Source organism: Giraffa tippelskirchi, chromosome 6, assembly GCF_054371585.1.
Source record: "Giraffa tippelskirchi isolate mGirTip1 chromosome 6, T2T-mGirTip1v1.2.pri, whole genome shotgun sequence".
Taxonomy (NCBI): domain Eukaryota; kingdom Metazoa; phylum Chordata; class Mammalia; order Artiodactyla; family Giraffidae; genus Giraffa; species Giraffa tippelskirchi.
The window spans coordinates 129,794,045-129,818,118 of NC_137280.1; the positions used below are offsets into that span (position 1 = coordinate 129,794,045).

General features: G+C 40.2%; 1 protein-coding gene across 2 annotated transcripts in view; it reads right to left on the reverse strand.

Annotated features, from left to right (window-relative positions):
- The window catches only part of PRELID2 (PRELI domain containing 2), an 84,069-nt gene that overhangs the window by 21,516 nt on the left and 38,479 nt on the right, over window positions 1-24,074 (reverse strand). For both annotated transcript variants that reach the window (XM_081504981.1, XM_081504980.1), the window contains exon 5: window positions 16,793-16,898. In XM_081504981.1, coding sequence (XP_081361107.1) covers window positions 16,793-16,898 — 106 coding nt within the window. The remainder of the gene's footprint in view (window positions 1-16,792; window positions 16,899-24,074) is intronic.

Genomic DNA, 24,074 nt, shown 5'->3' on the forward strand with positions numbered 1-24,074 from the left:
ATTGTAAAGCAACTATACGCCAATAAAAGTTAACTTTAAAAAAAAATGAATGCAGGAGATGATACCCTGATCTTTCAAGTGTACAATTCAATAATAAACCTTATTCTAATGGTTTCATAAAAAGAAAAAAAGGAAGAAAATATTTATATACCAGTAACATTTAGGAAATTTTTCTAAGGTAATGATACAAAATAGGAAGGATTCTGTGTATAAAGATGTTTCACATGGCCTTGTTTACAATGGTAGGACTCAGAAAGAACTTTAATGCTCAATACTAAATGGTGACATCAATTGTTACATAACTACTTAATGAACTATTATGCAGTCATTTTTTTGGGCTCCAAAATCACTGCAGATGGTGACTGTAGCCATGAAATTAAAAAAATCTTGCTCCTTGGAAGAAAAGTTATGACCAACCTAGACAGCATATAAAAAAGCAGAGACATTACTTTGCCAACAAAGGTCTGGCTAGTCAAAGATATGGTTTTTCCAGTAGTCATGTATGGATGTGAAAGTTGAACTATAAAGAAAGCTAAGTGCCGATGAATTGATGCTTTTGAACTGTAGTGTTGGAGAAGACTCTTGAGAGTCCCTTGGACTGCAAGGAGATCCAACCAGCCCATCCTAAAGGAAATCAGTCCTGAATATTCATTGGAAGGACTGATGCTGAAGCTGACACCCCAATACTATCTGAAAAGACCCTGATGCTGGGAAGGATTGAAGGCGGGAGAAGGGGACGACAGAGGATGAGATGGTTGGATGGCATCAACCATCCATTGGTTGGATGACTCAATGGATATGAGTTTGAGTAAACACCAGGAGTTGGTGATGGACAGGGAGGCCTGTCATGCTGTAGTCCGTGGGGTAGCAAAGAATCAGACACAACTGAGCAACTGAACTGAATGCAGTCATTAAAATGATAGTTTCACTGAGAGCTCTAAGCTGTGCACTGCAACTACTGAAGCCCTGGCAACCTAGAGCCCGTGCTTCACAAGAGAAGCCACCTCGATGAGAAGCCGGTGCACAGCAACTGGAAAGTAGCCACCACTTGCCACAACCAGAGAAAGCTCATGCAAAGTAACAAAGACTCAGAGCAGCAAAAATAAAGTAAATAAATCAGCCTATAAGATACAAAGAATGAATTATATTTTCCAATGAGGCTATGTTATGAGACCATGAAATGTAATACTCTAGAATTCATTGAAAAGAAATGTTTCTGTTAAAGGTCAGAGGATATATTAAAATTGCTATAAGCAAAATATTTTTAAAAAATGATGGCTTCAAAGTTTGTGTAGTTACTGTGAAATCCATTTGTGATTAAATAGTACTTGAAAAAAAAAGCAAGACATAAAATTGAACTTATACTATAATTATGACTGCTTGCAATCTGCACATAAAAGACTGGAAGGAAATATGCCAATTTGGGTTATAATGGAAAGATAACAGTTATCATTTATGGAGTATTTATTGTGTGGCAAAGTACTTTAAGCACCTGTTTGTGCTACTTCCCTTAATTCTCATACTCACAAGGTAGGTACTACTTTCATAATTTACCTACAGAGAGGTTAAACTCGTATCCACCCGATAAGAGAGGGCACAGAGATTTAAACACAGGTTCAGCTGACAGCAAAAACAGGCTCATCGTAACCACTAAACATTTGTCTATCATGTCATAATGAAAAATTCAGTTTTTGCCTATAACATCCTTGCATTTTTCTTTTTAAATGGTAGTAACAACTGGAGAAGGAAATGGCAACCCACTCCAGTATTCTTGCCTGGAGAATCCCAGGGACGGAGGAGCCTGGTGGGCTGCCGTCTATGGGGTCGCACAGAGTCGTACACGACTGAAGCGACTTAGCAGCAGCAGCAGCAGCAGCAGCAACAACTGATCATCTACTGTATACCAAGTCCTCTCCTAAACATTTTATGTACCTAACTCATTCACCACTCACAAGCAGTATCTGAAGTAGGTTCCTACATTATCCTCGTTTTACAGATGACAAAAATGAGACTCAGAAAATTAAGTGGTGTGCCTAAGGTCACACAACTGGTCAGTATAAGGTATGCTGCTGCTTTCAAAGAAAGCCAGGGCAAAAGAACATAAATGCCTCTGCTGGAAATACAGTTTAAAACATTTATGCGCAGGTAATACCTACTCAAAACATTTTATACAAAATGTTTTTTAAAATTTTGTTTAAAAACTAAAAGAGTGTCCTGGAGGGAGTGCAGCAATTTTTTAAATTATGAAATATTTCAAACATATCAAGAAGTGCAGAGAGTAGAAAACCTAGTGGGCTTTCACAAACATTCATGTCTTAAAAGTAATAAAAGCTACATCCTCACCAAAGGCCAGTGATCGAGAAAAATTTTAATTATAGTGTTTTAAATTCTTCTTACCAGTTGTCAACATGAAAGGAATTAATTAACTCTCAAAAGCCTATCATTTTTCTTTACCAAGAAAATTCAGAGAAAAGCTGTTTAGCTAGAATCTAAGGAAGAAAGCTAGACAAAGAATAAGGCAGCAAATCCCAAGCAGCAAATGCAATGTCAAGGCAATTGAAAGAAATATCACCTCAACAAACCTGGGTCCCTGAGACACAAGGTTCCTTTTCTGCTTAACAGGCAGACACCCCAGCCTGTCCCCCATCACCTACCTTGGTTTTGCCTGATGTCCCCAGGCCGACAAAGGGTGGGCACACCAGAGGGACCCTTCACCAAGAGATGACGTTCTACTGCAGAGTGAGATAAAATAAGAAATGCCTACCAACAGGCGGGTAGAGAATGATAAAGACGAACAGCTGGACATGTTGGAGCGCTCAAGGGGCATTTAATTATCACACTCCAGGACTTGAGCACAAAACTGAAGTTTCACTATTAGATGTACTGTCAAGAAATTAACTTACCTTTGCAATTCAAGTTGCTCTACAGAGAATTCTGTATTAACCCCTCATCTGAGATGCCTGAGTGACCTTTTCCTGGCCTTGTTGGTCAGAGAGGTTTAATTTAGCACCAAGAGTTTAGCTGAACCCAATCCCAATCCTACAACAGACTCGATCCACCAAAGGTCTGCGACTAAAATGCACTTGGTCCGCACATGCCGTGGGGACAGCCCCTAGTTTTTGGTATTTCAACACAGCCCGGTCAGAGCTGTTTCAGTTTTCAATTCTGTGCCTATCTTAGGTGTACACAATGTATGTGAAGACTGACAGTGGCCTCCAATTCCTATTTTCTCACTGTCTCTGAACTCACCACAACAGAGTCTGAGAATAGGCTCAGAAATGTAATAGACTGGTTGGAAATTCCAACCAGAACAGTGAGGAGAACAAGACTTCAAAATCTCCAAAGATTCTGGTTGCGTGTAAGCATAAAAGAGCAACAGAAAAACAAGTGCCATAGTATACAGTTTAAGTTTCTAGTTCAAGGTCAGGTGTGTACCAAGCTCTGGAAACTGGCTGATGACACTGTGCATGTAATTTAATCCCCATGTGTCTCTGTTCCCTCATCTGTAAAATGGCTAACTGGAAATAACAACATCTCTCTCTTAAAGGATTATTGGGAGAACTCAATGTTCATAAGACAGGGCAGGACCTGCCTCCTGGTAAACACTCAACTGATTACAGTTACTAGTATTATTATTGTATTTGACTTTCTCCAAATTTTCCAGAAAAGTCTGTGTTTATAGAGGCATGGACTGAACACAAGCCAGCATATCTATCACTGGATACCAATACTCAAAAACAGCTACAAGGGGACTTGCCTGATGGTCCAGTGGTTTAAGAATCTGCCTTGCAATGCACAGGACATGAGTTTGATCCCTGGATAGGGAACTAAGATCCCACATGCCGTAGAGCAACTAAACCCAAGTGCTGCAACTACTGAGAAAGTGCGCCACAACTAAAGAGTCCATGCACTGCAACAAAAGATCCCACATGACAGACACAACAAACATCTTGCATGCTGCAACTAAGACCTGACACAACCAAATAAATGAATATTCTTAAAAAGATACCTACAAGGCTTACAAATATTGCCTCTCAATGCAGGAGACAGGGGTTCGATCCCTGGTCCAAGAAGATCCCACATGCTGCGAACAACTGAGTCTGTGCACCCCAACAATTAAGCCTGTGCTCTAGAGCTCTGTCTGGAGCTGCAACTACTGAGCGTACATGCCGCATACTGAAGCCTGTGTATCCTAGAGCCTGTGCTCAGCAACAAGAGAAGCCACTCAATGATTGCTCATGCACCAGTAGCCCCTGCTCACAACTACAGAAAATCCTGTGCAGCAATGAAGACCCAGCACAGCCAAAAATAAAATCAATAAATAAAAATGTTAAAAAAAAAAAAACATTTAAAAAGTGTTTTATCTTTAAATACTTTATTGCTGTCACCTGGAGGAGACTCTTGAGAGTCCCTGGACTGCAAGGAGATCCAACCAGTCCATCCTAAAGCAGATCAGTCCTGGGTGTTCATTGGAAGGACTGATGTTGAAGCTGAAACTCCAATACTTTGGCCATCTGATGCGAAGAGCTGACTCATTTGAAAAGACCCTGATGCTGGGAAGGATTGGGGGCAGGAGGAGAAGGAGATGACAGAGGATGAGATGGTTGGATGGCATCACTGACTCAATGGACATGGGTTTGGGTAGACTCCGGGAGTTGGTGATGGACAGGGAGGCCTGGTGTGCTGCAGTTCACGGGGTCGCAAGGAGTCGGACACGACTGAGCGACTGAACTGAACTGAACAACCTTTGACCATCTACTTGGCTCCAACTCCTGAATTTTTATGCAGACTTCAGGACTATTTGTCAGAGAAATTTTAAATTCTTGGTATTTACACACTGGGGGCAAAAAGAAGTGTGAAAGTGTTGGTCACTCAGTCGTGTCCAACTCTTTGTGACCCCATGGTCTGTCCATGAAATTCTCCAGGCAAGAATACTGGAGTGGGTTGCCATTCCCTTCTCCAAGGGATGTTCCCAACCCAGGGATCAAACCCAGGTCTCTTGCATTGCAGGTCGATTCTCTACCATCCAAGCTACCAGGGAGACCAGGGAAAAGGAGGGAGGGCTCAAAAAAAAAAAGAACAAAAAAACATACAATGTCAGAATTGAAAACAACCTCCTAGTCTAATCCCTGATTTTACCAAAAAAAAAAGCATATATATATATATATATATATATATATATATATATATATATATGATAGTGAAGTTCAGAGGAACTAGTCCAAGCACTGTGGCCAAAAGGAGCAGTCAAGGCAGCGCTGGAGCCCAGGTTCCTGACTCCTGGCCCTTGGGCTCCATACTGCACTGTGCAGAGACATGACTTCCGATCACTATGCAAATAATGACACAGTGAAGCACCCTGAGCTCAGGAACCCACTTTCTATCATTTCAGGAAAGAGCTTAACTTCCCAGGTTTCATTTAGATTCATAGACGGTAAAACCCCAGAATTCCGGCTGGCTGATTCAAGGGATTCCCAAAAGCTTTACCACTGAGTAGTCTATTACAACCCCAGTGAATTCAAATGAGCCATGGAGGGATTTCTGAATTCCTTAGTCTCACAGTCAAGGTAGAGGCATGGATTTAAACTCTGTAGAAGGAACAGAAACTGCATCACTGGCAGAATACTCATTTTACCTAAGATGTTTTCACTGCGAAGGTTACATTTCTTGGAACTAAAACACCAAAGGTAAGAGCAGGCTGAGAGGAGTTGGTAGGGAGGGGGATATACAAGAAGAGTGCAGTTACCATTATTTAACCGATCTAGAAATAAGCTGTTAAAAATCAGAATCCTGGTAATATTCTCATACCATCTACTGAATAAACATCAAGTAAATCAATCTATCTGAGCACTCAAGAGTGTATTAAAAAGTATTATCAACAGATTTAAATTGAAAGTTGGGAAATAAAATGGACAGAATATATTTCATCAGTTCTTCAAGTGAGTCCAATAATGCAAAGTATCTTAAAAGAATTCACATAACCAAGTGGGAAATACATGTCTCCCATACAGTCAGCAGAACATGACACTAGTGTTCTTATGTCTTATTTGTTAGTTTATACTTTAGGATGACAGTTTTACTTGCTCTTTTCTATCTTGGAATCATTACTGGGTTTGGAAATGGTCATTCTTTTTAAGGGTTGTGACTACCACGCATGTGTGGATAGGAATTGAGCAGTTCAGGGCAACTCGCCCAAGGTAACACAATTCAAACCTTGGAGGAGAACTGAGGTCACACAATTAGTTAATGACAGAAGCATTAACTTTCACTGTCTTTGGAGTAAGAATTAAAAGACTGGAACTAACAATTTCATTTCTTCTTCACAACAATCCTATGAGGGTGGACCAATAAGCCCTGCTTTCCTACTAACAAATGAAAATTCTAAGAGGTTGTCCTCCATGCAAGTCATCCAGAAAGAAAACTGATAATACCCAGAGCCAGCTCATAGTGGAAGCTAAAAATAGGCAGAGTTCTTCTGGAAGCAAATTGGTGATACACATCAAAAGTTTTTAAGTTGTGCACACTCGTTAGCATAGAAAGTGACCAGAAATAAATACAAGCATTTACATTTGTGGATTCATTACAATATTATCAACAACACTGAAAAAAACAGAAACCAACAATAAGGGCTATTATGCCAGTGACATATTATGAAAACATCACAAATCATGTTTTCAAGGAATGCGGAAAATGTGTCATGACATAGAGAAATGTTCACAGTATGTCCAAGGTCAGAATAATCTCAATTTTGTTTTTCAAAAAAATACATATACATACATATGCAAATATACACAAAGACACATGGAAAGATCCATATCAAAAGTTAAATGTAGATACACCGAGAAATATAATTAAGAATTTTAATACCATTGAAACATGTGCATTGCCATATGTAAAACAATGACCAGTGCAAGTTTGATGCATGAAGCAGGGCACTCAAAGCTGGTGCTCTGCGACAACCCAGAAGGACAGGGTGGGGAGAAAGGTGGCAGCGGGGGTTCAGGCTTGGGGGGGGGACACTTGTATACCTGAGGCTGATTCACGCTGACGCATGGCAAAAACCATCACAATACTGTAAAGTAATTATTCTCCAATTAAAATAAATTAATTAAAAATAAATAAAATAAAATAGATAAACAACATGAACCAACTGAATAGCACAGGGAACTCTATTCAATATTCTGTAATAACCTAAAAGGGAAAAGAATTTGAAGAAGAGAAATCACAACCTTGCAAGGAGTAACTAAATCACTTTGCTGTATATTTGAAACTAACACAACATTGTAAATCAACTATACTCCATTATAAAATAAAAATTTTAAAAACTCAAATGAAGACACACATAATGAAAAACTTTCCTGGGAGTTTACCGTAAAAAATAAATAAATTTACATACAAAAAAAAATGATTGCAAAATAGTATTTAAAGAAACAAAACCTTACCCATACTGCTGCTATCTAAAATTTTTGTTTGGGTAAATATTTAAGGACTTTCCTGGGGGTGCAGTGGATACGAGTCTACTTGCCAATGCAGGGGACACGGGTTCAATCCCTAGTCTGGGAAGGTTTCACATGCTGTGAAGCAACTAAGTCAGTGTACCATACCTCAGCTTGTGCTCTAGAACCCGAGAGCTGTAACTATCAAGCCATGCATGCCCTACAGCCCAGGCTCCTCAACAAAAGCCGCCACTGCAATGAGAAGCCCTTGAACTTCAACAAAGAGTAGCCTCCACTCGCTGCAACTTGAGAAAGCCCATGCCCAAAATGAACATCCAGTGCAGCCAAAAACAAATAAAATTCTAAAAAATATGTAAAAGGCTATTTACTTACAAAAATATACTTCTTATCAGAGAATTTCTCTTAATGCTAGTAATTATTTAAGCTTTTCTATATGGCAGGTATGTTTCATATATATGCACTCAAACCTTGAAATAACCCCGTGTAGGCCTATTATCACTCCATTTCAGAGGTGAGAAAATTGAACATCCAAGATGTCAAATGTGACATCTGAGAAATGAGAAAACCATTTACTAAGGGGCAATTCTCTAAAGCTTAACCTTTGTTACACACACAGGCATACCCTTGTTTCACACCAAATAATCTTTCTAAAGGCAGAACACACTAGGTAGGTTTTTAGTTCAGGAGTTGGCATCCGGAAGACGATTATTAGGATGTCTATAATTTGCTTCAAAATATTTCAGCATGTGCAGCATAATAATATGGTGCGTGTGTTATGCAAGTTACATACCAGGTAGTAAGCTGCCCTCCAGGCTTCCCCCTCCAGGCGTTGGCTATGGGTGTTCTAATCAGCAATCTCACCTACAGAACCCTCAGTTACCTTTATCTGAAAACACCAGAGCTTTGATAATGAGCCTAAGAAATGTTACAACTGTGAATTTTCACTGTTAACATTAGTGGCTTGCTAACTAGCATGACGGATGTTAGAAACGGACTTCATTAACTCAATTAATAGAACTTGAGATGTGGGGATTAGCTCAAAATTCTAGAGAGACACTCAACCCTGCAATGAGGATTTGAGACTATTCAGCAGCCAACCTTAGGGATGGCACCCACAGTTTATGTCTAAATGGCCCTGTAGCCAGACACTGGATTAAAGATTTTGGCTCCCTGTTATCTGTAAAACAGCTGAATCTTGCCTTTGGAATATCATCAGCTCCATCTTCAGAGAACAAAGCACCCAGAAAGAGATGTAATAAAACTTACAGAACAGGTAAGGTTACTTTGAGCTTACCTGTAAATGATTAACAAAGGGTCTGCATGTATTACAGAACTTGTTAATAAGCTGGTAGCACAGCTGTGATGGTGCAGCTGACCCTCACCAATCATCTATTTCCAATAGGTACCAAAGAGACCTTAACTGTACATACAAAATCATTGAAATGACTTTTCAAATGCCCATCTGGACTACATATATAGTACCTCAGTATACTATACTATATACACATGTATGTGTGTGGTTTGTATCTGTATATATATGTATATATATACACACATATACACGTACATATATATATACATACACACACATATATAGTATACAGTGGGCTTCCCAGGTGGCACAAGTGGAAAAGAATCCACCTGCCAATGCAGGAGACACAAGAGATGCAAGTTCAATTCCTGGGTTGGGAAGATCCCCTGGAGGAGGAAATAGCAACCCCCTCCAGTATTCTTGCCTGGAGAATTCCATGGACAGAGAAGCCTGGTGGGCTACCGTCCATGGGGCTGCAGAGAGTTGGACAGGGCTGAGTGACTAACCACATATACATAGTGTACAGTGTATAGTGTGTGTGTGTATAGAGACTGTGTGTGTATCCATATATAAAACAAAATATATATATACACACACCAGTGTATACAGTATATAAGAACAGTATCTGTGGTCTCAGAGAATTACCTTCCACTACTGAAATGGATTTGGTAAGATTCAAATAAGCTCACACCCTAAGGAAGCCACATATTCAGATCTCTTCAGCTGTAGCGTGCCTAGTCCAGACCTTCTTCAAAACGACGCACAAATTGTTTGACTTGCCCACATTGTTTCAGTGACAAATATTTCACAGGCTTTTGAATTCTACCTCTCTCTGCTCCAGCCTCCCAATCAACACAATAAGAATAATGATGGAACCAATAATGGGGCCTTGCCGGGAGAGTGGCTGAAATAACAAATTATTTTATCACGCAGTGAAAATGTATTTCACAAACTTAAAAAAAACAAAACCATCTCTGTGCGGGTGCATAATGAGGGCCCTGCATTTCTGCAGCATTTGTATCATCCTGAAGTACTCAGACAACTGGACTAAAAAAGGACACCTGCATGACAAGACTGTCATCTCCTGTATCACCCCCTGCGCCTCTCCCAGCAAAGAGTGGGGTTTACAAGAACCACGTGGGAGTTCACCGAACAATTCCTTGAGTTTTGTTTGGAATTGGAGGGGTTTGTGGGGAGGGGCGTTGGGGGGGTGGGCGTGGGGGAGAGGGGGAGAACTGGTGATTGTTTTGATTTGGAGACATGGAGGCAAAAACTACAAAAGATAGTTACACTCATTGCAGTACAAAGTATGCTTTCTCAATGGGGACAATACTGAAATATTTTGTTCATGGGAGTGAATGAAAAATATCTTACACTTATTACATATCTAGCAAATTTATAATACAGTACATACACAGATCATTAGGATATCTATGGTAGTAACATTTCATGAAGTGAGGGACAACTAGGAAAAAAAATGCCTGAAAAGGATTAGTTGGGGGCTGACAAGAGAATGAAGACTGAGCAACACTGGCGGAGGGATGCCTCCCCAGGGCTGAGGATCACCTGCGGAGCCATGCCTGCCCCAGGGAATATCCTAATCTCTGCTTCCTGTTCTGAGGATTCCTGAGGTTGAACTTGACTGGCCTGGGTTACTCCCAGCTCTGTGTCACAGTTGCTGGCCATTCCCTGAGGCAGCAGAAACGTGTATGAAGCCTTACAAGTGTCCCAGATTTCCACCAGCCCCTATTTTCCCTCAGATCTTCCTGTTTCCTCAGTTTTTTGAGTGTGCTTGCTGCCCTGGAGGCATATGTATTTGGCATCCAGCATACTGCCCGTCCATGGCACCTTTTCAATACTTCCGGCCCATCCTCTGTTGGCCATCTTGGGCCAAAACTCTCCACCAGAACATGAAATCAGGGTAAAGAGACAGAAACAATGGCAGAGTCAAGAGGCAGGTTAGCGCCCTCCAGAATGGAGAAAGCACCTGCATGGCATGCTCGCTAGTGTCATCGGCCAAGAGTGCAGTATGGAGAGCACTCCCTTTCCTCAGAAAAACACACGGTAATGGTGCAGGCTACTGCCGTCATGGATGAAGATAGACGGCTATCTCAAAAAGACACTTTCAAGCAGTTTCTTGACAAATTAAACCCAGAATTACCATATACTCTGGCAAAGAACTGAAAGCAGAGATTTGAACAAATATTCATTCGCCTTTGTTCACAGCAGCATTTGTGTCAGAAAGGCACCCCCCAATTGCAGATCTCAATGTGGTGAAGGGAAGAGAGAAAAGCAATCAAACAAGTGCCCAGAGGCAGAAAAAAAAAAGAGAGAGAGACCTCACCTTGGGGGTGCATATCTAGTACTAGGTTTTAATTTATATGCACAGAGATATATACTTCGTGAGCACCTAGTTTTTCTCTTTCTGGGGAAAAAAAAAAAATCCCACCTTCACCACTGTTACCATGGCTGTTAGCCTCAAGCTCTAACCCACCCTCTTCCTTGAAGAAAGATAAATGCTATCTTTGTCTTACAGGAAACCACTAGAACAGAAAAACAAGAGGTCAACAGAATTGGTTAGAACCAGCCAAACCCAAGATAGCAGAAGACCAGCCCTCCAGTAGACCCTGAGCCTCATGACTTGCTCACGGTAACATTAGCATGCTCAACGACACACCTACCAGTGCCATGATAGGAATTACCAGACCAAAGAAGGAAGAAAAAGAAGTAACACCCCAGTTGCAGGAAGAAACTCACCTTTTCCCAAAAAACCAATGCATATGCCCCCTCTACCCTTAACCCTGTCTTTAAAAATCTTGCTTTGATCACCCTCCACTCCCAGAAGCTGATTTGTGAACTAACTTCCCGCTTCTCCATTCTCTGGCCATCAACGAGTTTGTGCTGTTTCAGTCTCAGCATCAGTTTCATGACTGGCTGTGTGAATCCAAACGGAAAAAGACCCTTCACCACTGAGGCAGGGGATTTCCAACAAGCTAGGGCCCAACTGGGAGTCCCTACAACCAATTTGGTAACACCACCATGAAATAGCCTCAGGAATAAAGTTCTAAAGGGAAAATTAGTTACCTAAAACACTCTAATGATGACTTCTACAGAAGCCTTTTATGCTGGCTCAGCTGTGAAGGTTTATCAGGAAGTCAGGCTGATACTGGAAAACATCACTACTTGGATAAAAGACATTTAAGCATGAGTGGATCCTAGAACTGAAAAGCTAACTAATTAAACTAAGCCTCTTAAAAAAAGTTCGAAAAGGCAAAAGCTAGCAGGAAAAATACATTTTTACTTTTGGGCATAATGAGAGGGAATTCAGAGGAACCAGTTGGTTCCTCACTTTAAAAATTTAAAGTCACTTGACTTCCAGATAACAGTCCGGAAGCCAGCTGTGGACCTCCCAGCGCATTCTATTGCCTTTTCACTCATTTACATACAAATGCACTGAGCACTGGCCAAGGTATCATGGTCAGGGAGGACTGGGTTTAAGATGAATAAAACAGTCACTCTGCCAAGAGTCTAGTACTACTGTGAGTACTGCCATCAAATGGCAGAAGCCTTGGGGGTATTCACCCATTCTACCACCCCTTTCCCTGGGAAATGACTCCCCAACCATGATCCATGGAGTCATGACAGAGGATGAGCCATAATTACACAACCTGGCTTCTATCCTCCTGGCCATGCATGACCCATGGAAGGCCAATGAGAGGCTCTTCCAGAGAATCTGGAAATGATGAAATAAGCAGACAGCCTTTCTATTAAGCCAGAAATCTACATAAGTGGTACACTTGGACTGTGGAGGCCCATGTCACCCTATACGGCCTGTGAACCAGAGAAAGACAGACTACAAAGGAAGAGAATCAAACAGATGCATAGACTTAAGGGCAAGAGTTAAAGAAGGAATATCACCTGGTTCCTGGCAGCTCTCAGTTCCAGTGCAGACCATTCTGAAGCCTGCCAGCCTCACCACCCTTGTTGCTCTATATTGAGCTGCCTAATGTAGTTTCTGTTATTCAAAACCAAGGAGCTCTAATAAATACACAAGGAATAGGACAACAACACAGATTCATCTACTACACAACACAGTGCTGAGGAGGCCATATTCTGCTTCATTCATCTGAATACATCTTATATAGTAAGTGGCAAGGGGTAAGACTTGTTGATACAAGATGGGAATTTGAGTCCCAGTTAGGCGGTGCAGTGGTAAACAATCTGCCTGCCAATGAAGGAGATGCATGAGACATGGGTTCAATCCCTGGGTCAAGAAGATCCCCTGGAGGAGGAAATGGCAATCTGCTCCAGAATTTATGCCTGGGAAACTCCACGGAGAGAGAAGCCTGGTGGGCCACAGTCCATAGGGTCTCAAAGAGTTGGACGTGACTGATCAACTGAGCACAGCACACTCCACCCTTTGCTAGTTCTGTGACCTGGAGTAAGTTCATTCAACCCATTAGGTCTTTAGGATTAAAAACCTAAATGTAAGACCAGGAACTATAAAACTCCTAGAGGAAAACATAGGCAAAACACTCTCCTACATAAACCACAGCAGGATCCTCTATGACCCACCTCCCAGAATACTGGAAATAAAAGCAAAAATAAACAAATGGGACCTAATTAAAATTAAAAGCTTTTGCACAACAAAAGAAACTATAAGCAAGGTGAAAAGACAGCCTTCAGAATGGGAGAAAATAATAGCAAATGAAGCAACAAACAATTAATCTCAAAAATATACAAGCAACTCCTGCAGCTCAATTCCAGAAAAATAAATGACCCAATCAAAAAATGAGCCAAAGAACTAAACAGACATTTCTTCAAAGAAGACATACAGATGGCTAACAAACATATGAAAAGATGCTCAACATCACTCATTATTAGAGAAATGCAAATCAAAACCACAATGAGGTACCATTTCACACCAGTCAGAATGGCTGCTATCCAAAAGTCTACAAGCAATAAATGCTGGAGAGGGTGTGGAGAAAAGGGAACCCTCTTACACTGTTGGTGGAAATGCAAACTAGTACAGCCACTATGGACAACAGTGTGGAGATTCCTTAAAAAACTGGGAATAGAACTGCCATATGACCCAGCAATCCCACTGCTGGGCATACACACTGAGGAAACCAGAATTGAAAGAGACGCGTGTACTCCAATGTTCATCGCAGCACTGTTTACAATAGCCAGGACATGGAAGCAACCTAGATGTCCATCAGCAGACGAATGGATAAGGAAGCTGTGGTACATATACACAATGGAATATTACTCAGCTATTAAAAAAGAATACATTTGAATCAGTTCTAATGAGGTGGATGAAACTGGAGCCCATCAAACAGAGTGAAGTAAGTCAGAAAGAAAAACACCAATACAGTATACTAATGCATATATATGGAATTTAAAAGATGGTAATGATAACCCTATATGCAAGACAGAAAAAGAGACACAGATGCACAGAACAGTCTTTTGGACTCTGTGGGAGAAGGTGAGGGTGGGACGATCTGAGAGAATAGCATTGAAACATGTATATTATCATATGTGAAACAGAACACCATTCCAGGTTCGATGCATGAGACAAGTGCTCAGGGCTGGTGCACTGGGATGACCCAGAGGGATGGGATGGAGAGGGAGGTGGGAGGGGGGTTCAGGATGGGGAACACATGTAAACTCATGGCTGATTCATATCAATGTATGGCAAAAACTACCACAATATTGTAAAGTAATTAGCCTCCAACTAAAATAAATAAATTAATAAAAAAAATATATATATAAAAGATGCTTGCTCCTTGGAAGAAAAGCTAAGACAAACCTAGACAGCATATTAAAAAGCAGAGACATTACTTTGCCAACAAAGGTCTCTCTAGTTAAAGCTATGGTTTTTCCAGTAGTCATATACAGATGTGAGAGTTGGACTATAAAGAAAGCTGAGCTCCAAAGAATTGATGCTCATACAACTGAGCGACTGAACTAAACAGGTAAATATTATCTCTCCCCAAAAATAATTCCATTCTTTTAAGAATTATATGCTTAGTAGACTTGTATTATAAAAACTATACTCAATTACTATCATTATATTTTAATTTTTCAATTGAAAACATGTGCAAATTTATTTCTCTTGTTACAAAGCACTTACACAGTATTTTGATGTTGCCTCTTGGCCCACAAAGTCTTAACATGTTGACTATCTGGCTCTTTACAGAAATGAATTAGGAAGAAGCAACCTACTCTAGTCTTTTTGCCTGGAAAATTCCATGGCCAGAGGAGCCTGGCAGGCTACAGTGCGTAGGGTCGCATAGAGTTGGACACGACTGAGCAAACATGTGCTTTACAGAAAAAGTCTGCCACTTCTAATCTAAACAATGTCCAAGAGGTCAACTTAGTCAGGGACACGGCAACAAAGTTATTTTTCTCATCAGCACTATTATTCTTAGAGAGCAATTTTGCAGAACATGGGGTTGTTTACAAATGCATTATTTTGCAGTATAGCAGGAAAAATCTGCCATAATGTCTGAGTAAGTGACAATCACAACAGACCTTCCAGAAGCTCAACTACCTGCTTCAAGCCCAGGCTTAAAAAGGCAGGGCCAGTTTGGCAATGTGCTCACCAGGGTCAGGAACACATCATTAATCTCAACAGTATGTCTGTGCGGTACAGTACAGTACCAAATACTCATTCATCACCCTCAGCCTCCCAGACTAACACGTTGTGGTCCAGGTTCATTACTGAACCTAGATCTGCAAAACAAAATCAAAGGTTCATTACCCAGAAATTCTCTGGGGTTATAATGATAGACCTGTAGACCAGCCATTAAGTCTGCCCCCCCAAAAAAACTAGGTAACATATGCATCAGACCTGAGCAAACCCTGGAAACAAGTAATTATGTCCATCATCATAATTAATAACAATATTAATGACAATTAAACAATTTTTAATATAATAAGGGCTTCCCTGATGGCTCAGATGGCAAAGAGTCCACTTGCAATGCAGGAGACCCAGGTTCAACCCCTGGGTCAGGAAGATCCCCTGGAGGAGGGAATAGCTACCCACCCCAATATCCTTGCCTAGAAAATTTCATGGACAGAGGAGACTGGTGGGCTAAATAATAATAAAACAATTCTAAAATATTTACACCTGCAGTAGGCATGTAAAGGTGCATGAGAAATGGACTTTCCTAGGCAAGAAAATAGGATATAGAAATCTTAGATGCAATGCTATACAAAACAGGTGAAAAACAGAATAGTTCAGGACTTCCCTGGTGGTCCACTGGTTAAGACTTTGCCTTCCAATGCAGGCAGTGTGGGTTCGATCCCTGGCTGGGGAACTGAGATCCCACATGCAGCAGGGTGTGGCCAAAAATTAAAATATAAATAAATTCATGAATACAACATTTACAATCAACCAAAACAATTAAAAACAGAACTGCTCTACTTAAAACAGGGTAACACAGGACCACAGAACTCCAAGGTGGTCTCTGAACACCATTCACGGACACCTAAGCACCCACAGGTATAGGGCTTGAAGACCATAATAAAAGATAATCAGGAGCTCCAGAGGTACATCTTCTTCATCCACAACATCAGGACAAGAATAACAGCTATTTCCAAAATTTGCGAGCATTAAGTGAATTAATGATTAAATATTCTTTTTAGTGAGTAGCACATGGGAAGCACCCCATAAATATTAGATATTATTGTCTTTTTTACTAAACAGTTGTCATCATATTATTTATACTGTAAATACAATTACTCACTTTGATTTATTTCTCTTCATTGGACCGTAAGTATTCCCATATTATTACATATTCTTCACTGGCATATTTTTAATTTAATGAGACACAAATGGCACTTTAGTTTCACTTTGATTTGGATTCATGTAATAATTAGTGAGGGTAATTATCTTTGTATATATTTGGTTTTTAACTATATTTTTTCTTGTTATGTCTGTTCAGGAATTTTGTTCAAGAATCCAATGGGAAACTCCATAATTTCTTAAAATTAACATTAAGAGTGAAGGGAAGCTTACCTTCTGGACACCCTGTCTTAAAAATGTACTAGCAAAAGTCTCCAAAACGCAGTTGAGAAAACCAGCCCCTGTGATTGAAATCCTCCCTTTCTGAATGAACTCTGTCCTGCAAAAAACAAAAATATACACCCTTGGTGTCATTTCTATATTTGAATATTTAAATTACAGGGATTTCCAACAGCATAATTACCATTTATAATCAACACAAAATATATCCATAGTAATTCAATAATTGCCTATTAGGACAAAAGATTTTATTAAAAAGAGACTTCCAGTTTATATAACATAAGCAATGTATTATACTCAAATTAAAAACTATTCATTTCAAATCGCTAAGAAAGTATATTTTTAAAGTCCTCAACATGCACACAAAAACTGTCACTATGTAAGGTAATGGATGTGTTAACTAACCTTATTGTAAGGTTAGTTATTTTGTAATATATACATATTTCAAATCATTACCCCATACATCTTAAACTTACACAATATTACATGCCAATGCATCTCAATAAACCTGGACTGTGGTGTTGGAGAAGACTCTTGAGAGTCCTTGGACTGCAAGGAGATCCAACCAGTCCATCCTAAAGGAGATCAGTCCTGGGTATTCATTGGAAGGACTGATGTTGAAGCTGAAACTCCAATACTTTGGCCACCTCATGCGAAGAGTTGACTCATTGGAAAAGACCCTAATGCTGGGAAGTATTGGGGGCAGGAGGAGAAGGGGACGACAGAGGATGAGATGGTTGGATGGCATCACTGACTCGATGGACATGGGTTTGGGTAAACTCCGGGAGTTGGTGATGGACAGGGAAGCCTGGTGTGCTGCAATTCATGGGGTTGCAAAGAGTCGGACATGACTGAGCGACTGAACTGAACTGAACTGAAAGCTGGAAAGAAGAGAAATAAATGGGTACATTATTCTGATTATAAAACCTGTATAAAACACAAGTTTTATTTATACCTAACAAATCATTTAATGATCAAAATGTGATAGGACAGTCAAAAAGCTTTAAGAATCTCTACCACAATAAATTTGACTGATTCTAAGTAAACATATCCTGGAATGCGAAGTCAAGTGGGCCTTAGGAAGCATCACTACGAACAAACCTAGTGGAGATGATGGAATTCCAGTTGAGCTATTTCAAATCCTAAAAGATGATGCTGTGAAAGTGCTCCACTCAATATGCCACGAAATTTGGAAAACTCGGCATTGTTCACAGGACTGGAAAAGGTCAGTTTTCAGTCCAATCCCAAAGAAAGGCAATGCCAAAGAATGCTCAAACTACCACACAATTGCACTCATCTCACACGCTAACAAAGTAATGCTCAAAACTCTCCAAGCCAGGCTTCAACAGTAGGTAAACCGTGAACTTCCAGATGTTCAATCTGGATTTAGAAAAGGCAGAGGAACCAGAGATAAAATTGCCAACATTTGCTGGATCACTGAAAAATCAAGAGAGTTCCAGAAAAACATCTAACTCTGCTCTATTGACTATTTCAAAGCCTTTGACTGTGTGGATCACAACAAACTGTGGAAAATTCTGAAAGAGATGGGAATACCAGACCACCTGACCTGTCTCCTAAGAAACCTGTATGCAGGTCAAGAAGCAACAGTTAGAAATGGTCACGGAAAAACAGACTGGTTCCAAATTGGGAAAGGAGTACTTCAAGGCTGAATATTGTCACCCTGTTTATTTAACTTATATGCAGAGTACATCATGTGAAATGCTGAGCTGGAGGAAGCATAGGCTGGAATCAAGATTGCTGGGAGAAATATCAATAACCTCAGATATGCAGATGACACCACCCTTATGGCAGAAAGCAAAGAAGAACTAAAGAGCCCCTAGATGAAAGTGAAAGAGGAGAGTGAAAAAGTTGGCTTAGAACTCAACATTCAGAAAACTAAGATCATGGCATCCGGTCCCATCATTTCATGGCAAATAGATGGGGAAACAATGGAAATAGTGACAGAATTTATTTTGGGGGGGCTCCAAAATCACTGTAGATGGTGACTGCAGCCATGAAATTAAAGCACGCTTGCTCCTTGGAAGAAAAGTTATGACCAACCTAGACAGCTTATTAAAAAGCAGAGACATTACTTTGCCAACAAAAGTCCATCTAGTCAAGGCTATGGTTTTTCCAGTAGTCATATATGGATGTGAGAGTTGGAGTATAAAGAAAGCTGAGCTCCGAAGAATTGATGCTTTTGAATTGTGTTGGAGAAGACTCTTGAGAGTCCCTTGGTCAGCAAGGAGATCCAACCAGTCCATCCTAAAGGAAATCAGTCCTAAATATTCATTGGAATGACTGATGCTGAAGGTGAAACTCCAATACTTTGGCCACCTGATGCAAAGAACTGACTCATGGGAAAAGACCCTGATGCTGGGAAAGATTGAAGGTGGGAGGAGAAGGGATGACAGAGGATGAGATGGTTGGATGGCATCCTGAGTAAACTCCAGGAGTTGGTGATGGACAGGGGAGGCCTGGTGTGCTGCAGTCCATGGGGTCACAAAGAGTCGGACACAACTGAGAGACTGAAAGGAACTGACTGAAGTAAATCTATACATATGTCCTCATCCCATGCTACAAAATGTCTTGTTAAAATTAAGTCTGAGACAATTATCAGCTTGAGTAGATTACTTAGATTCTCTTAACTCAGTTTCCTCCCCATATAAATTGGAAATAATTATAGCATCTCACTTTTACAACCAGTGCCAGAAATAAATAAATACATACATACAACAGGAACATGAACAGCTCCTGACACACAGTAAGGAACTTATTAAATGTTAGGCAGCCACCATTACTAACAAGAGACAGACAGAAATAGGAAAGAAGCCTGGAATGACTTCTTTAATCTTTGATTAGAAAAGGAGGTGAGGGACTTCCCTAGAGGTCCAGCAGCTAACATTCTATGCTCCCAATGCAGGGGGCCTGGGTTCAATCCCTGGTCAGGGAAGTAGACTGCACAGGCTGCACCTAAAGATTCCACATGCCACGACAAAGATCAAAGACCTCACGTGCCACAACTAAGACCCAGCAGAGCCAAAAAAAGTTATAAAGAGAAAGGAGGTGAGACAGATTACATATGCCACTGACCTATTTAAAGTTCTACCAATATTATCTCCATTTCATAAAGTAAAGATCTAAACAACCCTTGAGTGTAATATCAGAAAGATGACAGAATAGTAAGCCCCAGGCCCCCATTTCCTCATCAAGAACCCAACTTAACAACAAATGAGCAAATTTTCCTTTGTAAGAAGTCCATAGACCAGTTACAAGACTGCAGCACCCACGTGAATATAAAGCCAAGCAGAGCCACATCAGAGTGAATAATAATGTGTTGCATTGACCTGCTCGTAGCCCCATGCATCCAGCACAGTGCTGCACAATCAGGAGAAAACTCTTAACTCCTGGCTTCTCTGGGAGAAAAGAAAAGAGTGGGATGTACGGCTAACATTCTGTCTTTATAGGTGTGCTGTCTGAGGAACTGGTTTCTGTCTTGCCTGACTCAAATGATGAAGGGAACAGCACCACATTCTGGATATCAGGGGGCTGCTAAGAATAAAAGCAAGGTGGCTTCTTATAGCACCAGAGAATCTGTAGTACCACAGACAGACACTGGGGACCAAGAGAATATGAGCTCTTGAAAACAGGGGCAGACCTTCTAACTAGGAAATTAAACACACAAGCCCCAAAAAGAAACATCCTAAGACTTGAGAGGGCCCCCCCAAATCTCTACCCAGGCTGATGAGTGAAAGTGTTCTCCCGCACAAAGCAAACATGCAGGGCTGGGAGAGTTGGCTGTCTCTTCAAACGCCCAAGTCTCAGCAAAAGGTCACAAAGTAAACAAACAAGGAAATGGGCTCAACCAAAATAGCAAAATAAATCTCTAGAAACCAATCCTAAAAAAACAGAAATCTATGAATTACCTGACAAATTCAAAACAATCTCCTTAAAGATGCTTGATAAGGTAAAAGAGAATAGAAGTAGACAATTAAATGAAATCAGGAAATGAGGCATGAACAAAATGAGACTATCAAAAAAGTTACAGAAACTAGAAAAGAAAAAAAAGGAGGGGAGAAGGGGGTCAGGAATCAGGAGCTAAAGAATAAATACTTGAAAAATTCACTAGCACAGTTAATACCAGATTTGATCAAGCAGAAGAAAGAATTAGTGAACTTGAGGATATGTCATTTGAAATTACTAAATCAGAAGAGAGAGAATGGGGAAAAAAAGGAAGTGAAGACAGCCTCGTGGACTTATGAGACACCACTGAGTGGTCAGTGCACACATTATGGAAGTGCCAGAAGGAGAAGAAAGAGAGAAAGGAGCAAAGAGCCTATTTAAAGAAACAATGGCAGAAAACTTTCCAAATCTGAGCGAGAAAATGGACATCCAAATTTAGGAAACTCAATGATTCCAAATAGGATAAATCCTAAAGAGACTCACATCAAGACTTTCATAATCAAATTATCAAGTCACAGACAATGAGAGAGAATCTTAAAAGCAGCAAGGAAAATAAAACAAAGGAGCCCCCATAACATTTTCAGTGATTTCTCAGGAGAAACTAAGTAGGCCAGAAGAAATTGGGATGATATATTCAAAGGGCTCCCTGGTGAAGGAAATGGCAACCCACTCCAGTATTCTCGCCTAGAGAATCCCATGGACAGAGGAGCCTGGCAGGCTACAGTCCATGGGGTTGCAAGAGTCAGGTATGACTTGACGAGTACAGGGAGAAAGATTCAAAGGGCTAAAGGAAAAAAGAAAAAAAACACCTGAAAACCAAGAATATCATATTTGGTAAAATTATCCTTCAAAAGTGAAGGTGAAATTAAGGTTTTCCACATAAACAAAAGCTGAGGGAGTTCACCACCACAAGAGATTGGACTCTGCCTCATTCACTCATTTGTTCAACACACACTGACAGTGTGGTTACAATATGCTGAGCACCTTACTGGGTGCAAGAGTCCTACAGGGAAGGACAAGATCTGTCCTCCAGAATCCCACTGACTAGTGGGAAAGAGAGACAAGACGGTGAGTGTCATCCAGCAAATGGAGGCAAAGAGTTCCACCAGAGGAAAACCACAAGGACCCAGACAAGAAGGTGTGAAGGAGCAGAGAATGTCTGAAGAACTTGTTATCTGAAAATACCCAATACTTAGTAAGGGGCTGATAAATTCTTTCCATAAAAAAGTATAAGGTAGGCATGGGAGATGTTAGGAGATAAGGCTATCAGGGCAGATGGAGACCAGATTGCAAATGGTCTTCCCAGATTGAGGAGTTTAGACTTTATATTGAAGACAAGGACTTATCTGAGGCCACCAAATAATAGGTACAGATTAACAGTTACATGTGCACCATTAACTAAAAGGCTTGCTGCCTTTCCTTAATGCTTTTAGATGAGCCCATATCCTCCATTTTCAGCACACTGCCTGCACTCAATGAGTTCAATAAGTATTTGCTAAATGGATAAACTAACATTTAATTTCTTTACAATCAAAAATATTCAGGGATTTCCCTTGTGGTCCAGTGGCTACAATTCCATGCTTCCCAATCCCTGGTCAGGGAACTAGATCCCATATGCTGCAACAAAGATCAAAGATCTTGTGTGTCACAACTAAGACGAGGCAGTCAAATAAATAAATAAAAATAAATACTAAAAAAATATTGCCCCTACTTTCTTATATCTCTAAGAAAAGGAAATGGGAGCCGCACCTCCCATAGGTGTACTTGGGAGTGTGTGTATACGTATATATGAGCACATTCACTAAGAAACATATTAAGAAAATTATGAAACCAAAAAGCTGTGATGTGGGTAAAAATAGCCACTATAACCCTTAATTAGATCTCTCTAAACCTCTAATAGCAGTAGCGTCCACATTTAGATGATGCACAGACTAAAAGGAAACCTTCAGAACACTTCTCTCTCTCCCTCCCTCTCTCTCTCACATACACACACAGTTATCCTAGCCAATCTCACAAATAGTCTAGGCAAAGCAGCTTCCAACTCTTAGATCTAAGCCTATTTAAAATGATTTGCCCATGTAAAACCATATTCTAGTGACACTAATCTTTCCTGTCTTTGTTCCAGATTAAGTCAGAGTAGAATTTTAGTGATTTTAATATTTAAAAATGAAAAGTTGAGCAGTCCTACACTCTAGGGAGAAATGTACTCTTCAGTCTGCAACGAAAATGTAGGTGAGGGATTAATATAAGTCTCACTTACATCATATTCTAACCAATATTTCTTTCCACCACTTTTGGGAGAAGTAAATGCTCAGAAAATCACTCTCAGGCTTACCCACATATCCGAGAATAACAGGGCAGTAAAGCAGGGTCATGCCCTTGCCATCAGTGAGATGAGAGTTTATCCTATTATATTTTAAGATTTTCATAGAAGGAACTGCTGTATTTTCTCTCAATAACTCATTGACAAAGCACATCAGATATTTTCTTCTTAATACACATAGCTAATCTAAATCCCTCATGCTAGGTAAGCCTCCATTTAAGTTCCAGCATAAAACACAGTAGCTTACACAACTTACGGTTTAATTTCAGCTCTTTAAAAAAAAAAAAAGCGAGAGAGAAAGACTAGATGGATGGATGAGCATATGAACAGATAGACAAGTGGAGAGAGCTAAAATAGGAACAGACTCTCTGGGCATTAGAATTATAGGTGCTATTTATTTACTTTGTTCTTCTTACTAATTTTCTGTAATAAAGATGTATTACTCGGCAATCACCAAAAATATTACTAATAAATCCTTAAGCATCATTTTCATATAAACAGTCATCTTTAACAGGCTCTGTGCGACCATGAACCATTTTCAGCATAGGGACATGCTAACTTCCGACTTAACTCCTTCATTTAAAGTCTCATTAAGTCACTTCTCGGCTTTCCTTTTCCCACACTGCATAACTCCAGTTCTTTGTGCTTTTTGTCCTATGACTTTCTCCTTGACCCCAAGCTTTAAACATCTGATGTTTGACTCAAGAGATATAAAGATGATTCAAGTTTTCCTATACCTGTCTCTGTTCAGCCTAAAGGAATGACTGCATCCATTCATGATGTTATACACTCAGGGTCATACGCACTCTTCAAAAAACTGTAGAGTAAAATTGTGTATTATATATCAGACACAGTATTATCTTATAAGGTTGTCACTCTTGATATGTTTTCTTTCTTTTACACATGAGGAAACGGTGGTAGAAGTTAAATAACTCGCCTCAGGTCATAGCCTGGCATCATGCAGATACATATCTATGGGCTCAAAATCCT